The sequence below is a fragment of the Micromys minutus genome, assembly GCF_963924665.1.
Source record: "Micromys minutus genome assembly, chromosome: 7".
NCBI classification, from domain to species: domain Eukaryota; kingdom Metazoa; phylum Chordata; class Mammalia; order Rodentia; family Muridae; genus Micromys; species Micromys minutus.
The window spans coordinates 72,760,013-72,780,236 of NC_137976.1; the positions used below are offsets into that span (position 1 = coordinate 72,760,013).

At 47.4% G+C, this 20,224-nt stretch overlaps 1 protein-coding gene across 1 annotated transcript in view; it reads right to left on the minus strand.

The window, feature by feature from the left end:
- Positions 1–20,224, minus strand: part of PI4KA (phosphatidylinositol 4-kinase alpha) — a gene marked incomplete at its 5' end in the record, with an annotated part of 118,694 nt that overhangs the window by 3,377 nt on the left and 95,093 nt on the right. The window contains 14 exons of the mRNA XM_080918640.1: positions 198–268; positions 341–413; positions 908–978; positions 2,283–2,412; positions 5,645–5,765; positions 6,982–7,035; positions 7,611–7,778; positions 8,859–8,949; positions 10,326–10,599; positions 10,848–10,967; positions 13,082–13,209; positions 14,817–14,924; positions 16,756–16,907; positions 17,145–17,303. Of these exons, the coding sequence (XP_080774766.1) occupies positions 198–268; positions 341–413; positions 908–978; positions 2,283–2,412; positions 5,645–5,765; positions 6,982–7,035; positions 7,611–7,778; positions 8,859–8,949; positions 10,326–10,599; positions 10,848–10,967; positions 13,082–13,209; positions 14,817–14,924; positions 16,756–16,907; positions 17,145–17,303 (1,720 nt within the window). The remainder of the gene's footprint in view (positions 1–197; positions 269–340; positions 414–907; positions 979–2,282; positions 2,413–5,644; positions 5,766–6,981; positions 7,036–7,610; positions 7,779–8,858; positions 8,950–10,325; positions 10,600–10,847; positions 10,968–13,081; positions 13,210–14,816; positions 14,925–16,755; positions 16,908–17,144; positions 17,304–20,224) is intronic.

Consider the following 20,224-nt stretch of genomic DNA (forward strand, 5'->3'; position numbering starts at 1 on the left):
TCCAAAAAGCGTCCTTTTAAAATTTGTAGGGACAGAGAGACAGGCAGAGAGGGAGTGGTGCTGAACAGCATCCCCTACAACCACAGGGGTGGAGAGCCTCAGAGTACCCTGCCATTTTCAGAGGAAGAATGAGCCCAGACACCTTGTTTAGGATGTGCTGAGGAGAGACAGCCACATTGCCTAAGTTCCCTACTGACCTTCTTTTTCAAGTTCGCTCACTCCACATCGCTTCACCTTAAACTTGGCCAGATACGGCGCTTTTGCAGCACTGGAAAGAAAAGCAGCGCATGAGGCAGTCAGGAGAGACCCAGGAGGCAGGAGAGTGTGAGCAGGCACTCACCTCTGCATTGGCGTCCCTGACTTGTAGTCAATGTCTAGCACGATTGCTTCAGGGTTGCTGGGCAGGTAGCAGCCTGGGAGATGCAGAAGAGGTACAGGTGCATGTAACGTGGGGGGAGGGGCGCCCCTCCTTCTGAGGAGCCCTGCCTTGCCTGCAGCAGCCCTGGCTTATTCAGTTCACTGTGGGTCTGTCTTTCCTGACTGGCCCTTCACAATCCCTCCAGATAGCTAGCAAAGGAACTCAGCCTCCTAGGACATGTTTCTCCAGGGTGCTCTGGACCTCAGCTTCATGATCAACCTGATCTGCCCTGGGTTGGTACCAGGTTAGTGCTTCTCTGTGGAGACCCCCACCCTGGCTGCACTGGCCTAGCATGCTATCAGCACACCCCTCCATCTTCCTGTTCCTAGTAAATATGTCCAGTAAGCAGACAAGAGGAAGTCCATCCCCTGGTACTGTATGCTAAAGGGTCTAAGTGTGCAATGCACCCAGCTGGCCTACCACACTGGCCTCACCCCATGTAAGGCTGTAGTTCCCTCTTGCCTCACTGGCCTAAGGATGCCAGCTTACCAGGCTGCACCTTCACTTCAGACAGAGCTGACAGACAAGCCTTCTTTCTTTCATCGCCTTTAGGATAGGGCCTGAGGAATAAGAGAATGCGGTGACTGAGCCTCACTCAGATCTGAAGGCCTCAGTTTTAAGGGTTACATCAAACAAACAAAAAGATGCTGCTCTGTCTCCTGCAGAAACTGGTTTGCAGTTTTTGCTCAGGACACTGTTTTTGTCACTGATAACCCAACTATACCTGGCTCTACCAGGCTCAGAATGTCAGGAGTCTATGCTTAGGGAATCTATGTCTGCCTTCACTCCTCAGAGAAGACAGATGGCCCAGAAGGTGGTATAGGCTTAAGTGGAACTGTTTGTTGACACCTCTGTCCTCACATTTTATGGTATGTGTGCTGCTGTTGAGGTACAGAGAGAACAGGTGAGTGGGGGCCCAACACAGGTCCAGGCTGAAATGCTGTTTCTATAACTTACTGTGTGACCCTCACTGGTAAGCCCCTGAGACCTAGGCTAGCTGAGGGTGAGGTTGAGTGAGACTGGAACTTTTTGGTTATTGTATCAAGATGCCCTAGAAATGTACCCACCTGCTATGATTTGAATCTAGGGATTTTCCCAAAGGCCAGTATGTTTAGGATAGGTCCTCACCTTTAACACTCCAGTGAGGCTGGGTAAGCCTTTAGTCCTGCACCCAGGAGGCCAGCTTGGTCTATTTGGCAAGTTCCAGAACTGTCAGGAGTATTTAGAGAGCTATCGTTTCAACCCTTTCCCCATAAAAAAAATTCTCCAATGAGGAGTTTTAGATTATTGGGACTACAGCCCTGCAGGGGGTTATGGGACACCATCCTCTTTCTTGGCTACAGTCTGCACACGTCAAGTACACATTAAGATGTTCATATTGTCCCACACCACCCGATCCCTGTATGCTTAGTGTTTTGAGACACAGTCTATGTTGCTCTGACTGTCGCAGAAATCACCATGTAGGCCAGGCTGGCTCGAACCTGCCTCTGCCTCCCAAGTGCTGGAATTAAAGGCTTGTGTAAGCCAGTGTGCCCAGCTACACTGTTCCTCTTATGGTGATGAACTTTCTAACCTTTTTGTGTCTGAGGTTATGGTCCCTGCAACATGTAAGGGCTCACAATGAATGCACACACACACTGAGGGGAGGCTAGAGTGGAAGACGCTGACAAGAGCTGTGCCCAATGCTCTTCTCCCTAGGTCACCTTAGACAAGTGGCAAATGTCAATAATGCTCTGCCTTGTCCATGCAAACGGGCAGTGCTTCTGAAAGCCACACGAGTGGAGAGCCGGGGCTGATGCCAGCAGAGAGAAACGGATAAGAACAAGACGTCTCAGAAGACAGTCTTTGAAGAGTAGCCACTTACTTGATGATGGCTGACACATTGGTGATCTTGTTAAAGAAATCAAATTCCCGTTGGTAGAAATCTTTGGCTGGGCCTGATAGAGACCCTGTGATCTCTTCTACTAACTGCTCCAGAAGGTCACCAATGTCAGCTGAGGAGACAAAAATGATGAGTTTATGGTCACCACAGAGATCCTTGAAGGTGTTTGCTAGACAGCCATGCGGGGGTCTCCCAGCAGCCTGCCCACGTGTGGAAAAGACTCTAGACCTAACCCATGACATACCATCACCCCCCCTCTGCTGTAGACACGGCTGTGCTCTAAGTTTCTCTTAGCCCCTGAAGCAAAGCTCAAGGCAAGGCCTGTGTGCACCAGTCACCTGACAGAGTCCCAGGTGACACACACCAATGGTTTGCTTTGAGATAGGGTAGCAAGTGACCCAGGTTGGCCTTGGACCTGTGACTCCTGTGCCTCCGCTTTTCAAGTGCTGTGCTTTTGTTTATGGATGTGTGCCATGACTCCCAGTTTGGTTGTGCTGGTGCTGGGGACTTAACTCCAGGCATCATGCATGTTGGGCAAACATCCCATCGACTCAAGACACATCCCAGTGCCAAGTTACTTGTTTTTTTTTTTTTTTTTTTTTGCTCTTTTGTTTTCAGACAGGGTCTAACTACAATGCTCACTCTGGCCTGTGAGTGACAATCCTCATCCCTAGCATTTGGGTGCTATTACAGGCACACCACCTGGTCTAGTTTTATTATACTCTACACGAGAACATGCCTTTTCAGTATTTCTGTATGTGAGCAAACAATGTACTTTCTGGGCCACTGCCATACTTGAAGACCCCACCATTCTGAGAAGCACCAGGCTGTCTGAGACTTTCCTTCGTATGTGGGGTGTGCGTGTGTGCACGGTAGGCCAGTCAGTTAACCTTAGCCTTGTTCTTTGGGCACTGTCCTTGCTTTCTGAGTCTCTCACTGGCTTGTGGTTTGATGACTCTAGGTTGGAGGGCTAGCCAGCCCTGAGGACCTGTGTATTTCAGCACTCACAGCTCAGGAACTGTGCCTGCCACTACTGCTGTTGCACTGGGGTGCACATGAGCATGACACATGTGAGGTCCAAGGACAGTCTGTAAGAGCTGCTTTTCTTTTTCAACCTTGTGGGAACCTGAGAATTAAATTTAGGTCAGGTTTACTGGCTTTATCTAGTGAGTTATCTTAATGGGTTTATTATCCATCCATCTATCTATCTATCTATCTATCTATCTATCTATCTATCTATCTATCTATCTATCTATCTGTATGAGACAGGGTCTCATTCTCCTAGGTTGAAACTGAGGGTGACCTTGAACTCTTGATCTTTCTGCTTCTATCTCCTAACTGAGAAGCTGTGATTACATGTATGTGTCACCATGACTGGCTTCATGACTTTTTTTTTTTTTTTTTTTTTTGATTCTTCAGCTGACAGCAAGAGGATTTATTGTACACCAGTTACACTTGGCCACAAGAGAGAACAGAACTAGTCCAGAATGCCAAAGGTCCAGGGCGGAGGGCCAGCAGGACTGTTTTGGTTGTAAGAAAGGCAGTCATCTTCCCCGGGTGATCTCGGCGAGGCGGAGCTCCAGGTCTACGGAGACTTCATTGTTGACAGCAGCGTACAGTCCAACAACCTGTTCCGGTGTCCAGGCCCTCAGCATCCCTTCTGCTCCTGCAGGCTTCGTGGGTGCACACGCTGCTTTACTTGGACCTCTGCCTCATCTTTCTTCTCTTGCGCTTCAGCCTGCGCGTTCTCTTCTTCCGCCACTTCGCTCTCATGGCGCAGGAGTTTCAAGGAAGATGGCGCTAAGACCGAGACGCTTCATGACTTTTTATGTGTCAACAACAGCAACAATTTCAGTCTCATGGAGCCCAGACTGGAGACGCCTCCAGCATGCTACCCAGCTTCAATCAGCCTCGAAACTTCTCTTCTTCTGCTCCCAGATGCTAGGATCACAAGGATAGGCTGTACCGCACATGGCTTTTAGAAACAGGTCTCAGATATCCCAAACTGACGTTGAAGCTCCGATCCTTTAGTTCCTACTTCTTAATGGTTACAGATGTGCACCACCACATCTGTTTTAGGTGGTGTGGAGTACAAACCTAAGGCTTTGTGCATGTTAGGCAAGCATTCTACCAACTGAGATACAGCTTCAGCTACATAAGTCCCTTTTAAAAGATAGGGTTTCATGTAGTTGAGGCTGGCATGAACTACTGATCTTCCTGCTTCTACCTTCCAAACCCTACCATTATTTCACCATATCTGGCTTTGTTGTTGTTGGTCTGAGACAGGGGTTTCCTACATAGTCCCAGCTGGCCTGCAACTCACTGGGGTCAGTCTGCCTCTGGCTTCTGAATGCTGGAATTGATGGCATGCACCACCATGCCCAGCTAGCTAGTCAGCCGCCTGCCTGCCTGCCTTCCTTCTTCCTTCGAGACAGGGTCTGGAGTTCCAGGACAGCCAAGGCTACATATACTAAGAAACCCTGTTTCAAAAAACAAACAAACAAAAACCAGAGAGAAGCAGAGTGGAAAAGAAGATTTGCTTTTGTAAGTTATGGTGATCACAATGCAGCTGGTAAATGTGTTCAGAAATACTGTAGTACTAATGGCCACAGTTGTGAAGTGGGAAAGGAAAGGCCCCCTTTAAACAAGAGATGCAGCCTACTGGATCACAGAAGAGCTGTTGAGTAGATCTGGCCATGTGTCATAGAGGGAACTTTGGATGTGGTGGAAACTCTGGTGAAGAGGAGGCTATGGTGAAAGTGGACCAGAATAGAGAAACCAAATGGTACTCGAGGAGGTTATGATGGTTACCGTCAATGAAGGAGGGCACTTTGGTGGAGGTATCTGTGGTGGTGATAGTAACTATAATGACTTTGGTAATTACAGTGGACCACAGCCACCACAGTATGGTCCCATGAAGGGCAGTGCTGACTGATGGTGGTCAGGCGGTAATGATGGCTCTGGTGGTGTAGGTAGTGAGTGGGCAGGGAAGGTTGTGCTGTGTTTTGTTGAGATCAGGTCTCAATGTGTAGCTTTAGCTGGCCTGACCTTGCTTCTTAGATGAGGCTGGCCTCACCCTCACTGAGATTCACCTGCTCCTGCCTCCCAAGTGCTGTTTAAAGGCATGTGCTATCATGCTCGGCTTTCATTTACTTTTTATTTAGTTATTCTTGTGTGTGTAGACATACACACACTATGGCACACATACTAAGACCAGAGGATAGTTTGCAGGAGTCTGTTTTCTTCTTCCACCATGTGTTCCAGGTTGAGGTAGCAGAAAGCAGAAACCCTGTGTGGCTTCTAAGGGTGATCTGGGTAGAGGCCTGACAGGCCAAAATACTCACGATCTTTCTGGTGCCCTTCTTCATCAAGGTAGATGTTAGTTTTCATGTTCCAAATAAATTGGTGTGCCAGAAGCTGGGATTTGGCTGCAGCCCAGAGAATGTACTCACGCACATAGCCCATCTACAGGAAGTCAAGGCAACAGTCAGCCTTTACCCCTGGAAGAAACGTTTCCTCACCTCATGCAAGAAGTGACTCCCACTGCTTGGCTATATGGCTCCCTATGTGGATACACCTTTAGAGCCAGTGCTAAGTCTAGCTAGGGCTGTGTACCTTGGGCTAGGGCTTATGGCATAAAGTCTACACCACAGGCCTGGGCTTCCTGTGTTAGTTCCTGGTATTTAAGAACCATGGCTATCAATTTCTACTGTTGTCAAATACAAGAAACAAGTAGCCTAGATGCCAAAAGCTCACATATAAGGTTGTACAGGGACAGGGTCCAGAAAGCTCTGTGGGAGTACACAGAGTTACATGTCACCCACACACTGACAGCTGTCATCTTAAAGACTTCTCCTTCATTTCATTTTTTTCCTGCCATTATCTTGTAGCTCCAGTTTTTTTCTTTCTCTTGTTCTCTGTCTCTCTCTGGTATATATACACCGCAGTGTCTGCGAATGGCTGTGGGCTGATGCGAAATGCTGACACTGAAGGCTCTGAGTTACTCTTCACCTACGTGTTTAAGATATGGTCACTCCCCAAACCTGGAGCTTGTTGATTTGATTAAACTGGCTGGATAGCTCCAAGGAACCTCTTTACTTCTGGCTCCCCAGGTCTGGGTTTACGTGGATGCCAGGGACAGACACACGCATGGTCCTCACACACAAGGCTGCTATTTTCCTAAGCCATCCCATATTCTCAGGAACTCCTAGTTTTAATGACCATGTCTTAGGCTTGGTGAGATGGCTCGTCAGATAAGAACATGCACACCCTGGGAGAGAACTAGAGTTCAGTTCCCAGCACAACAGAAGGCTGCTCAGAACTGCCTGCAGCTCCAGGTCTTCAGAGTCCAGGGTCTCTGAACTCCAGAAGGGCCTGAGAACAGTGAACTGAATGGCTCACCTCTGCATCCTCAGCAGGATGCACACAGGAGTAGAACACACCCTCACCAGCTCACCTAAGCCCCATCGGTTCTCCATGACAACAGCCAGTCTGAGGGAGCTCATGTACTTTGCTAATACCTGACCCAACAATGGGGATACTAGGACAAGCTGCCCACCTGAAGAAACAGCTAGAAAATATACCAGAGCCCAACCACTCGGCAGTGAGAGAAAGGGCTCAGCTCTGACTGACTGGACAGTCCTGTTCCTGAGGGAGTGCACAGCTCTTGGAGGACACTCACCTTGTCGTATCTGAGGGCCTGTACAATCTGGGGGATGTAGAACAGAATGGCATCCTGTCGAGGAGGAAGGATTGATTTCAGAGGTTTCAACACTTAAAACGGCAATGAGCCCTGGACCTGCCCACGGGATGCTGCCCTCTGCTGGAGAACTGGGAAAGGCTTGAAACGACACACTGATGAATTCAAACAAGCAAACAGTGCAGCTCCCAGGCAAAGGGTCTGAAAGTTACTCCACACTTGCTGGTGCTGAGACTGTAGCAATCAGGGTTCTAAACATTCTACAGAAACCCTCCTGCTAAAGACACCCTCACCATGGCTACTGCTTGTTGGGGTAGGAGGCATGGGTACACTGCTCACCTCTCAGAGCAAACATACAAATGAACAAACACATACAACTAGAAAACACATGAATTACAACTAAACTCATGAGTAGTCCTAGCTGGTCTAGAACTCAGAGATCCCCCGACTCTGCCTCCCTAGTGCTGGTATTAAAGGCGTGCCACCGTAGCCCAATTTCACCCTCTTCAACTACTGAAGTCAGTTGGGTGCCTGGCTGAGCTGTCTTGCATCTACCCACATAACCACACGGGACAGCAATACCCTAGGGCTCAACAGGGCTGCAGACTCACCGGAGGGAAGGACCGCAGGACTTTCACCCCATACTGTGCAGTGAGAGGGTGTGGTGGGTACATGCTGGAAAAGTAGGAGAGGCCTGTGGGAGGGTCCGTGGGCGCCCAGCATAAAACATGGCTGAGCTCCGGAGCATCGGCATCAATGGTGTGCCAGGTGACAAGGAACTGAGGAGAGAGTTGGGAGACAGGGTTACAGGGGTCCTTCAGTCATGGCCTGCGTGGGAATGGCTGCAGCAAAGGGTAACTCCAGCACACGGTGGGCAGGGGCACAGATCTCTGTGAACCTGGGGCTAGCTTGGTCTACAAGGTAAACTCTAGGCCAAGAAAAAATGGAAAGTGCTTCTGACATCCTATACAAAGTAGTGTAATTACAGTAAGTCCAAGTAGAGGGGCTGGCAGTGTTGCTCAGGAGCTAGTGTGTTCCAGGCTGGCAGTGTTGCTCAGGAGCTAGTGTGTTCCAGGCTGGCAGTGTTGCTCAGGAGCTAGTGTGTTCCAGGCTAGCAGTGTTGCTCAGGAGCTAGTGTGTTCCAGGCTGGCAGTGTTGCTCAGGAGGTAGTGTGTTCCAGGCTGGCAGTGTTGCTCAGGAGGTAGTGTGTTCCAGGCTGGCAGCAGTGATCCCAGCACTGCAGAAAACCAGCTCTGGTTGTATATATATGACCACACGGCAGGAGGAGAATGGGGGACATCTTTAGCAAATCTGAATTTGAGTTTAGCTTGAAGTATATGAACCCATTTCAATAAGCTAAACTAAAGCAGACTAAATATTTCCTACCATAAACATAATGATTCCTACATACTAAAAACAGAAAATGCCGGGAGTTAAAAAAAATCCTACCACTGAGGTTACCCAGTCTTTCTGGTGTAATAGATGTAATAATTGTTTTAGAGACAGGGTCTCACTCTGTATTGCCAGCTGTCCTTGAATTCAAGAGGTCTGCCTGCCTCTGCCTCACGACTGCTGGGATTAAAGGTGTGCACCATTGTGCCCTTTAACTCTACTGAGACAAGGTCTCACTAGGCTCATCAGTGATGGTTAATAACAACGTAATTGAGAAGTGTGTAGGTTAATAAAGCACGTCCATTCATCTGGCAGGATGTGAACAGCCTGTTCCTGCACATGGCCCGGTGGCCATGATGTTCCTCAGTCCTATGAGCTGAGCCATAGCTATGAGGAGTAGCCAGGCCTCTCTGGAAGACATTCTAGATCTAGCTTGAACTTGAGCTGGTATATGTGGGCTGTTCTACCTTGATGGCTTCAGGGACATCACTAACAGCTCCTGGGTCCAAGCGAACGAGACGGGTCACTTCGTTTCCGATGGCTTCTGTATTCTTGAACCTACAGTGCACAGAGGACTTAGGTTGGGTAGCCTTACTAGCAGCTACATTTCTTTACTGCCACAGACGAGCCAGAGGGAAATACTCAGGGGGAGGGACTTAGATCAACACTCTATGACAGACATCTAAACGTTGTAGGCAAGCAATACATTATGTCTGAAAAGTTATTACAACATTCATGAGGAGGTGACAGGAGACTACCACAACTGGAGGCCACTCTGAAGGACAAAGAAGCCTTGTCTCAAAATGGTTTAGTGGACAAATGTCCTTGCTGCCAACCTTCACATTCACACACACACACACACACACACACACACACACACACACACACACACACACACACACCACTCCTCCACAGCAAAAGACCAACCAAATCAACAAATAAAAGGGAAAGGTAGACCTTTCTTCAAAAACTATCATTTAGCTCTTTCCCCTGGCCCTCAGCATCTTACTTCAGTCCAAACCCACAAGGCTCCTCACCTAGTGGTGAGTGGGCAGATGTAAACCTGCAGGCGTTACTGACCCAGGCTAATGCAAAGGAAAGTCTCCATGAACATTCTGCTTTGAAAGGACTTATGAGGACCAGGTAGAGGCAATAGGAAAGTGGTACACCTTGGCTCCCAGTTAAAGTACCTATCCCTGGAAGTAGGGAAGAAGGCTGAAGGACCATGTGGGACTGTCACGGGACCTCTGCAGCCCGTCTCACCTATCGTCAGGCTAAAGGTTTATTTCCATCTAAGAGAATCACCTTATAGCTTGTCACCAGCTATTTGTTCAGAGGGCTGAAGAGATGCTTTCCTCTTGGTTTGCTGCTGCAGAACACGTCAGTATTTCCTCTGAGTGTTGTTCTTTACCCTGGAAAGCTGTTTGTTCTAGTATACTCTGGCTGGCTGAATATATATATGCATACGTGTATGCATGCATGCATGTATGTGTGTAACCATGGTACACTAGGCAGCTAGCCACAGCCACAGCAAGAGTGTGTTCTTAGCTCAGCTGAAAGATGGCGTCATTCAAATACAGCCCAAACTCTCCCAAATTGTTTCTATGGACTACCTCCCAGGAGGAAAGTCTTTACACAGTACACCATTTGTTTTAAAATAGTTCCAGTGACTGAATCAGGGCCTTGTGAATGCTAGAGAAAAGCTCTACCACAGAGCTACATTCCCCAGTCACCCATGGTGGCTCTCAACCCTTCTTGGGCTCTGGATGTTGTAGCATCTAGGTAGGAGCTGACAAGATCATAATGGTCACTGTGTAGCCTCTGCATAGAGTACGTGAGTATGCTGAGTGTCCTTGACAGAAGTCATGTGATATTTCACTGCTCTCATGATACAGCTGGACTTGTGGTGAGGTTGGGGTGACTGAGAGGCCTACCTGGCTGGCAGCTGCACAGCGAGGTATGGAGAGATGCTCCAGGCAAGGTTCACATTGTCCTTCCACTGCTTCTCACTCAGGCTGATGTACTTGGATCTCCAGTTGGCAACACTGTTCTCCCCTGCCTGGTCCAGCTCCAGCTCTGGGGCTGATAGCGGGTTGTACCAAGTGATGAGGCGCTCGATCTCAGTGGCCAACAGTGACAACAGCAGTGTCCTGCGCTTCATGTAGTACTTGTGCAGCTGGGAACCCCGGTTAGTTTTCTTAGACATACCTAGGAAGCAGAGATGAGACATGGTCATTGTCCTTTGAGGCCACTTCTCTGCTCTGTCTTTTCTTTTGATGGTACACTGGCAACTGAAACAAAAATCTTGGACATGTATTCTACCACCCCCAGTCTCAGCTGTTTAAAATCTAGAAGGCACTGACATTTAATGCTCTGAGTGAATGTACATCACTCCACCAGGAAGGGAACTCAAGATTGGCTTGAAGATGGAGGAGCAACCCCATACCCTGACCAACCTGATTTTTTGGAGATAGTTGACATGCCACTGGAGAGGGGGTATGTGTTGATCCAGCCCTGTGTAGCCTGTTGTCTAGAGCCCACAGTTATGTCCAAGTTGCTTCGGGTGTCCTGGTTATCTGTGGGTAAACACATTGAAGGCTCTGGGATGAGGTGACTCAAGACATGGCATCACAAGGAAGAAAGCTTGGCAAGTCTAGCTTTGCAAGCACAGGTCCCTAAAGTCAACTTCCCTGTAACCTACATTAAATAATTTGGGTATACATCCTGGTACTCCTGATGCTGCAGAGATGGAGACAGAGGTGACTCATTGGCCAGCCAACCCAGCCTACTTGGCAAGTTCCAGGACAGTGAAGGACCTTGTCCAGAAAGAAGAAAGTCATCATAAAGCAGGGCACATGCCTTGGAGGTAGAGGCAGGGAGATCTCTGGGTCCAAGGCCAGTCTGGTCACTCTACAGAGTGAGTTCTAAGACAGCCTGAGCTACACAGGGAAACTCCTTCTTGGAAAACGTCAACATCAAAAAGACATCATAAAGAAACATAGTTCTCAGCCACGAGAAGCCAAATGCAGACCAGATTTGTGATAAGCCCTTTCAGACTCAATTTTCCAAACCTATGAATTCTTTTATTCTAACCATTCTACATGGAAAATTTCCTAAAATTTGTCATAATCCTAGATCTTTAAAATAGAATAAAACAAAGATCAGTTTCAAAAAAAAGTTTTGTGGGTATGGGTCTTTTGCAGGGATGTATGTACAGGTGTTTACGGAGACAGAAAACAGTGTTGAATTTCCTGTCATAGATGGTGGTAAGCTAGTAACTGAGCTCTGTCCTCTGGAAGCCACTTAGCCACTGAGCCATCTCTCTAGCCCGTCACAGGTTGTTTTGTTTTTGATAAGCATGGCAGTTGCTTGCCCACTTGCACTATACTGTCTGAAACAGCAGGAATCTGAGCAAAACTACAGGGGAAAATACACAATTTGTAGGCTCTATTCTATATGAACAAGAAAGAAAACTAGCTTCTAATGCTTTAACAAGTCTTCCTTTTTCTTGCGAGAGCCTGTTCCTGAAGGTCTACCTATAAAAACCCATCCCTCATCTCTCTGTGTGGCTTGTCACCAACTTTTTGTTCAGTGGGCTGAAGAGATGCTTTCCTCTTGGTTTGCTGCTGCAGAACACATCAGCATTTCCTCCAAGTGTTCTGTTCTTTGCCCTGGAAAGCTGTTTGTTCCAGTATACTTTGGCTGGCTGAATGTATGTATGTATACATGCATGCATGTGTAGGTTGATGTCTATATGCAGGTGACAGCTGGAACTAATTAGGTCAAGGTGATACGTGATTGAACGGTAGAGAGTGCGGCAGGGGCAAAGTTTTGGTAAGGCAGGAGAGGAGGGGGAGCAGGGAAGAATCAAGGTGGAGTTGAAGGAGGAGGTTCTAGATCCAGGTAGATAATTTTTAATGGTTTTTATGGTTCAATTCATTTTATCTAGGTAGGTGGTTTACATCTTTGTCAAATGGTTATAAGCTTATTTTGTGGATATATTATAGACTGAGAATTTAACATATAAATCTGTTTGATAAATTATTAATTGTTGAGTCATGATTTTACCAGGCTGTGGAGAATGTGAGCTAAGTTCCCAGCTGGCAGGGAGATGGCTGGGAGAGGGCGGTTCACAGACTGCTTGGTAGAGAGAGAAACTGGGTGCATGGCTCCCTGCTGGAGTGGCTCCTGCGGATCTGCGCCCATTTTTTATTTTTACCACAACATGCATGCATGCATGAGTGTGTATATGTATGTATATGTACACATATATACACACACATATGTACATATATACAATTTCCTTTCAAACTCAGCTCAGAGGTCACTGTTCCCAGTCTACTCTGGATGGGCCAAGTGCCTGTCCTGGAGGGGTGCCCTTAGAATCTCCTCTATTAAAGTTATCTTCATTTGACTACAACTATCAGATGACAGTGGTCTATGCTGAATTCCTGGGAAGAGAGCTGGTTCAGGGAGAACTTATAAGCAAACTGCATCAGTGTAGACTGGAGGAAAGCTAACAGGCAAGCAAGTACTGGGTTTTCAACAACATAAGGCATGGCCAGGACCAGAGCTCATTTGGGCGCTAAATGCTTTCTTCTCTGGCTTTTCTAAAAGCAACCTCCTCCTCCTATGTACTTGGTTTCACTCCACACCCAGCTGCTGCTGTGCTGCTCAAGGCAGTGCTTACCTGGGGGAACAAGCTGGCTGGCAGTCAGGTACTTCTTATCTGAGAACATGGCAGTCCAAAACTTAATCATTATACTTATATCTTCACGCAGCCTCTTCTCTCCTTGTGTAGGAAACTTTGGCGGACAACTTCAAACAATCACAAGAGAGAAAGAGCTGAGTGTCTGGAGTCAGGGACTAGAAAATATTCACAAGGCAATGCAAGCTGACATGAAAATTCACTTTTATTTTCTGGAGATTATCCTGAAGCTCATCAACAAGGGTGATGTCACTAACTTCCATAGAAAGGTAGGCTGTCCTAGTAGCCTAGGCCTATGTGCCCCATTACTACCCTGTGCTCTCTGTTTAGCTTTATCTACACAGCTCAGACTGCCTGTTACTCCATATATATATTATAATATATATAAATATATTATATATATTCCTAGACACTGCAGGGTGGCCTTGATCATGACACTACTGCCACACAGCCTCTAGATGGATCAAACTGTAGACATGCCACTATAGATGGCTGACATTCACAGCCTCTAGTGAGTTAGTATGTGTGACAGGTGACAACTTAGCTGTATACATACAACCATACACCCTACATCTGCAAAGACTTATGCAGTTGATATTTCTAGGTTTTTGTGCAGCAATCATTTATATGACCAGGAAAAAGAAATGGTATGTACTTAATTTATTTTTTCTTGAGACAGGATTTCTTTGCCCTGGCTGTCTTGGCCTCTAGACCTCCAGCTCAGAGGTCTGCCTGCCTCTGCCTCCTGGGATTAAAGGCATATACCACCATGCTTGAAAATTTTAATGTTTTGTTTGTTTATTTTTTGAGATAGGGTTTCTCTGTGTAGCCCTGGCTGAATTGAAACTCACTCTGTAGACCAAGCTGGCTTTGAACTCAGAGGTCTTCCTGCCTCTGCTTTCCCAGTGTTGGGATTAAAGCCCCCCATCCCCCCACACAGCTGTGACTGCAGATATATGCCACTGTGCTTTACTGCTCTTAATTTAGACAACTAAAAAGACTAGAACCTAGAGTTAGAGGCTGTTCTGTCACCTGAAATGGGTGGTGGGAACTGAACTCAGAACCTCTGGGAAAGTAGCAGGTGCTTCTAATGGCTGAACCATCCCTGCCCTTCTCTTACTTTTTAAAAAAATATTATTTATTTTATGAATGTAGCTGTTTTCAGACAGACCAGAAGAGGGCATCAGATTCCTTTACAGATGGTTGTGAGCCACCATGTGGTTGCTGGGAATTGAACTCAGGACCTCTGGAAGAGCAGCCAGTGCTCTTAACCACTGAGTCATCTCTCCAGACCCCTTTCTCTTACTTTTAAACCTTGGTTTGACAGTTTGGTTATGGCTGCTGAGAGAAGCAGTGGTAGGGGGTTATTATATCAACATGGGCAATTAATTATTTTCAGAACAACTAAAGAAAATATCTGTGTCTTCCAGGAACTAGTAACTACATAAAGATCCTCAGAATCAGAGCTTTGTGAGCCCCTAACCCTAATTTCTTAAATTAATTCATTTTAAGGAACAATCTGCATGTATTCCATTTGGCTCCTGGCTTTGAATACATGGCTGAAGATATTGCAGTCTAGTCATACAAGGACCAATGCATGAGTTTGATGAGCATGAACCAGGCAAACTATGTCCTCATGTAAGTAACTTCCTGGGAACAGGGTGATATTAGCTGGGTTGTGGCTGTTTCATATGCACAATACAGCTCGAGGTAATACCTGAAATAGTCAAAGGCTGTTGAGTAGATCTTTTCTCGAAGCACATTTCGAATGGTTGCATTTGGAACCACATCAGCATGCAGGAGGGACAGCCCCAGGGTCAGCAGTCTGAGAGAGATCACAAGGTTGGAGTCCTGGGCAAGGGCTGAGCCTCAAGGGGTATGTTCTCCTAAACAAACCCAGAATCTCTGAATATAGACCCTAGAAACATTACCAGTGTACCATCATTCAGCTGATGCCCCCTCACCCCACCCCAGACAAAGTCTCACGTATTCCAAGTTGGCCTTCAGTTCCCTTTTGAAGTGTTAGGATAACCTGAATTTCTCATCCCCTTGCCTGTCTTTTAGGTGTCAAGATTATAGTCTGTTAAAAAAACAAACAAAAAACAAACAAACAAAAAAACAAAACAAAAAACAAAACAAAACAAAACAAAAAAAAACCCCAAAAAACAAAAAACCCTATTGTTGTACAAGAAAACTGTAGGTTAAAATTTAGGTAACTAAAATAAAAGTATTTCCTCTTCTAAGATGCAGGTCATTAGCCTAGCACGTGTGTGGACCAGTGAGGCTCTGCAGGAAGCACAAACTGACACATGGGTAAACACACTCTAAGTGAGTGCTTGGGCTTATAGAGTACTTGCCTAGCATGCCTGACGCCCCAGTTCCATCCCTACCATTACATAAAATGGGCATGGAAAGACTTTTTAAAATGAAACAAAACATGCTTCATTTTTGTTGAGAGAAAAGCAAATGAACTCTACGATGTTCTGACTGGGAATCTGCAGTCTCACCCCCATGGGACAGTGCTATGATTTTAATTTAAAGGTGTGGTGGAGGGGGTTATTTTCCTAATGTCTCAGAGGTGTAGGTAGGAAGGTACTGTTCTGCTCCTGCCTACAGGGAACTTACAATGCTGGGGTAGGATGAGGCCAGGAACCACGGTGGTGGGTAAGACACAGTTCTCTGCACAGGGAAAAGCTAAGATATCCCACACGTGGGATCCAGTTGCAATGGGTTTTTCCTCAAGGGACAGATCCCAGCTATAACCTGACAGTGACATGGGCCCTGTGGAACAAGCCTGTTCACAGATGGCAAAAACAGGGTGACCCAGCTCTGGGGGCAAGAGGCTCTCGATGCTAAACTAGGGGTGCAGGGGCATTGTGGACAGTCAGGCTAGGCCTAAGGCATGGTGCAAGATGGGTAGAGCACAGCACAGCCACTTTACAGAGGCTGTCTGCACCAGCAGAACTACAGATGCTGGCATCTGCTGCTAACAAGTCCCAGGGAAGCAGATCACAAACAGGCCTTTATCTACTCCAGGGAGCTTTGGATATGAAAGGAAGAGAGGCCTGACCCACTATTGCAAGCAAACAGAGGAGATCAGAGAAAGGAGGACAAACTGATGTTTCTGAGTACATCTGGGATGCCAGCTAATGCTGTGAGTGAGGCTACTACAACGTGGTGGTTTGAGCAGAGTCAGAGAGGACAATTCTGCTCATTTCTGTGATGGCCACATGCTACTGGAAAACACCAACAAGAATCATTTTCTTAACTTGTTCCCATTGCCTTTAGAAAAGTATCAATAAGTGACAGACTGGGCATTAACAAGAGAACTGGTCCTTGTAGGTGGTCGGAGAACTATGGTTCTAATGAGCTATGAGGTCACTGTCTGAACACCTGGTAGCCTTTCCAGGCCCTCACAGACAGCAGCAGCCGCATTCTAGTGATAAGGAATGTACTACGGGACAGAGGCTCATGGTCACACGTCTTCTACAAGTTCTTCTTGATAGTTCTAGGACAGTGCCATAGGATTTACTCTACATTGCATAGCAGCATCACAGGACATGCCGACCCACCCCTACCATGGTTTACACATTACACAGGTGCCCCACATGCCAGTAACAGGATACCCAGATGCCCCAAAGAAATAGAGCCCTCACTTGAAACGTGGTCCGATGGCTGCCACATGCCTGTTCATGCTCCCCCTGGCTCCACCAATATTGAGGGACATGGAACGCTGCAGCAGGCTTGAGAAGATCTCCACCTGGTCGGAGCTACAGTACTTGGCAATCTCAAATCGCTGCACCAGAAACTGGGTACAAGGTAAACAAGCTGTAAGCTGGTGTGGGATAGATACTCTCATCGTAGTGCTAAGAAGTGAGAGCAGCTAATAAGAGGAGTTCTGGGAGTCGGGGAGGACCAGGAGGGGTCCAGAGGTCACCATTTCTCTCAGGAAAGGGCACCTAGACTGGCTGGTGTGCTGGCCTGCCCCATGTGTCCCCAAGGCTGACCCTACAAAGCACAGCAGAGCTTGAGTTTAGACACATACATCGATCCAGATGTAGTGAGGTGTCACTTCAGGGGGACAAGGCCTTGGCTGACTTGCTTCTGACGCTGCCAGGGGGTCTGCTTCTTTTGTTTCCGCAGAGAAGAGGCCGAACTTCTGCTCGACTGTCATGTGCCAGGCTCCTGCCATCTCCCGCATAAACTGCAGATGTGGAAGGAAGGTCAGCACCTCCAGAGAGCAGAGGGCGGGCCTGTGATCCCAGCACTCGGCAGGCTGAGGCAGGAGGAGTGTAATGAGTTCGAGTTCAACCTGGGCTACAGAATGAGATGCTTTCTTAAAACAAACACAAAGTAAAGCTGTACTGGATGAAATTAGAAGGTAAAGTAAGAAACATACCACAGAACCCATGTCTCAGGGCAGCTACTTATGCTTCCTCCAGCCCCCAACCCCCACTGACTGTCACCCCAACTCATGGGCACAGCAGGGCAGGGAACAAGGTAAAGAACTCTGAAAACAACCCATGCTGAGGGCAAGTACCATATGCAGGATTTCCAAGCCACAAAAGTAGCTTCACTAGCTTATCAGATGTGAGAGTGGCCCAGGAAGTCCAAGGAAGGGCAGGCTGTAAGTGCCAAGATCTGAGTCATTCCCTTGGCCTGGCCATACTGATCCAGGTCCTTTCTACTTTGAGCTAGGAGGGTTGCCCAGCTAAAGCAGAGTAGTGTTCCGGAAGCAGTGGGGGCTAGACAGAAAAATGGTTATTCTTTTACCCTACAAAAGCACCAGCAATGCGTGGGTGCTGCAGGCTTTGCCTTCCTTTCTAGCACCATTACCTACCCTCTTGCAAGACGTGGCTCAAGAGGCTGGGGATCTTGCAGGACATTGCTTGCCTCATATTTGCAAGGCCATGGATTCAATCCCCAGTACCACCCCAGTACCACCACCACTACTGCCGCCATCAGTACCCCATGACCAGTCACAGGCATTTTTACCTAGATGCTCTGTGCCTTGGGCTGACTGCTGGGTTCTAATGAGCACTAAAAAACAAGATGGGAGACAACTAGGCAAGGCTCAGGAGAAGCCCAGGCATGCTTTACAAATGGTACCTTTCTTCTGCTATTCCTCTTGATGCTTGAAGGCACAGATGCCACGTGGGAGGCCAAGAGGGTGAAGACAAAGGCCATTCATGAGAAAGGTAGCATTGTTACAGGTGGGAACAAAGAGGACCAAGGAACCATTCGCTGCTGTGGCTTCTTTTGGAGTCTGGCTCCCACCCACTGTTAGATGTATTTTTTATGGTAGAAGTTGGGGTACCAAATTGGTTGGAAGTATAGGAAACCCCAGAACTGATGGGACTAAGTAGCCAAGCAGAAGCTATATCCCACTCATCTGTGTAAGATCCGCATCTATAGTCGGCCCTCCCAGACTCTGGAACAAACAAATGTGGATGTCCCATGGCATAAGTGACAGACAGCATACTAAACCTGAGAAAGCAGCAGTAGGACACATAGAGGGAAAGTGTTTAGACAGGGTGGGATGGAAGGGAACATTGGACACAGTGACATTCCTCTAAGGAAAGGAGGTGGGATGCAGCTAGGCAGAAACAGCCTGGGAGAGCAGGACAACAGGGTCTAGCAGAGCTATAGCAGGGCAGAGACAGGCGCAGCTGAGCTTCAGATGCACAAGTCTGTCAGTCTAAGTGAGGTGGGGAGAGCACCAAAAGGCCTGGGAACCAGAGAGATTCAATCCAGTGTAGTCTTTACTGCATGTTCCAAGTGCACGTGTACAGGACAGTTTGGAAGCAGGCAGGCTCAGTGTGCTAGTTTGGATGCCATTTTTCCATAAGCCTTGGGAATTTGAATACTTGGTCCCAGGTTAGTGGTTATTTGGGAAGGAGTAGGAGATGTGGTCTTACTGGAGGAAGTGTGTCACTAGGGAAGGAGAGATTTTAGGCTCACATTTGAGCAGGTCTTCAGTTGGTAGCACTGTTTAGGGGATACTACAGAACCATCATGGGCACTATGAGCACACAGCCCTGCTCTACTGCTAGTGTTCTCAGCTGCCCACTCCAGTGCCCGCTGCCATGCCTCTCTGACACTTACAGACTTGCCCTCTGGAATCATCAGCTAAAATAAAAACTTGTTCTACAAGCTTAGCCATGGTGTCTTATCATAGCAGGAGAAAGTAACTGACACACCGGGGCTGCCCTAAGGTCAGGGGAGAGACGGAGGCCAGAGCAATACATGTAGCTGGAATGCTGGGATGTGACCAAATTTTGGGTCTATTTAAAGGTAAAGAGATAAAGCTGATAGGATATGTTCTGGGGCATTTGTAGGAAGTGTAAGATGTCAGTAGGAGCCTGGTCCACACAGAGGTAAGACAGGTACAGCAATGTCAATAATGTAGTGTCCAAGCACAGGAAGCAGCTGGATCTCTGCATCCCAGGCTTCTCTGTGGTGCTGTGAACCGAACCCAGGTCCTCCCATGCTGGCAGATGTCCTTCCACTGAGCTATATGTATATAAACTGAGAGGGGATTGTTTTCAACCAAATTAAAATACATATTTTATGTGTGTGAGTGCTTTGTCTATATGTGTATATGGACACCATGTGCATGTTAGTACTGAGAGATAAACCCAGGTCCTCTGTAAGAACAACAAATACTCTTAGGTGCTGAGCCATCTCTCCAGATTCCTTTCCTCCTTTTTGAGGTATTCTCAGTCAATTGCTCAGGTGGGACTGGATTTCTGATCGTCTTGATTTAACTTGAAAAGCTAGCTCAATTATAAACTTAGGCCACTGGGCCAGCTGAAGCTGAGTTTGAGCCTACACTTGGGATGCTCGCCAGCTAGGCACATGGTGCTCGGTGGCAGGAGACTGGTCGTGCCAGGAATACAGGTGCTGGCAATCTTGTAGGTGATGCTGTCCTGGCAGGCAAAAGGAAGGTTAGGGCACACTTGCTGAGAGGTCCTGACTGAGCCCACCCTACTTGCCTTTTCTTTTTAAGACAAGGATTTTCTGTGTAACTCTGGCTAGCCTAGAACTTGTTCTGTAGTCACAGTTGCCTTATGAGTGCTGGATTAAGGGTATGTACCATCATGCTCAGCCATAAGGCTTCCCTGG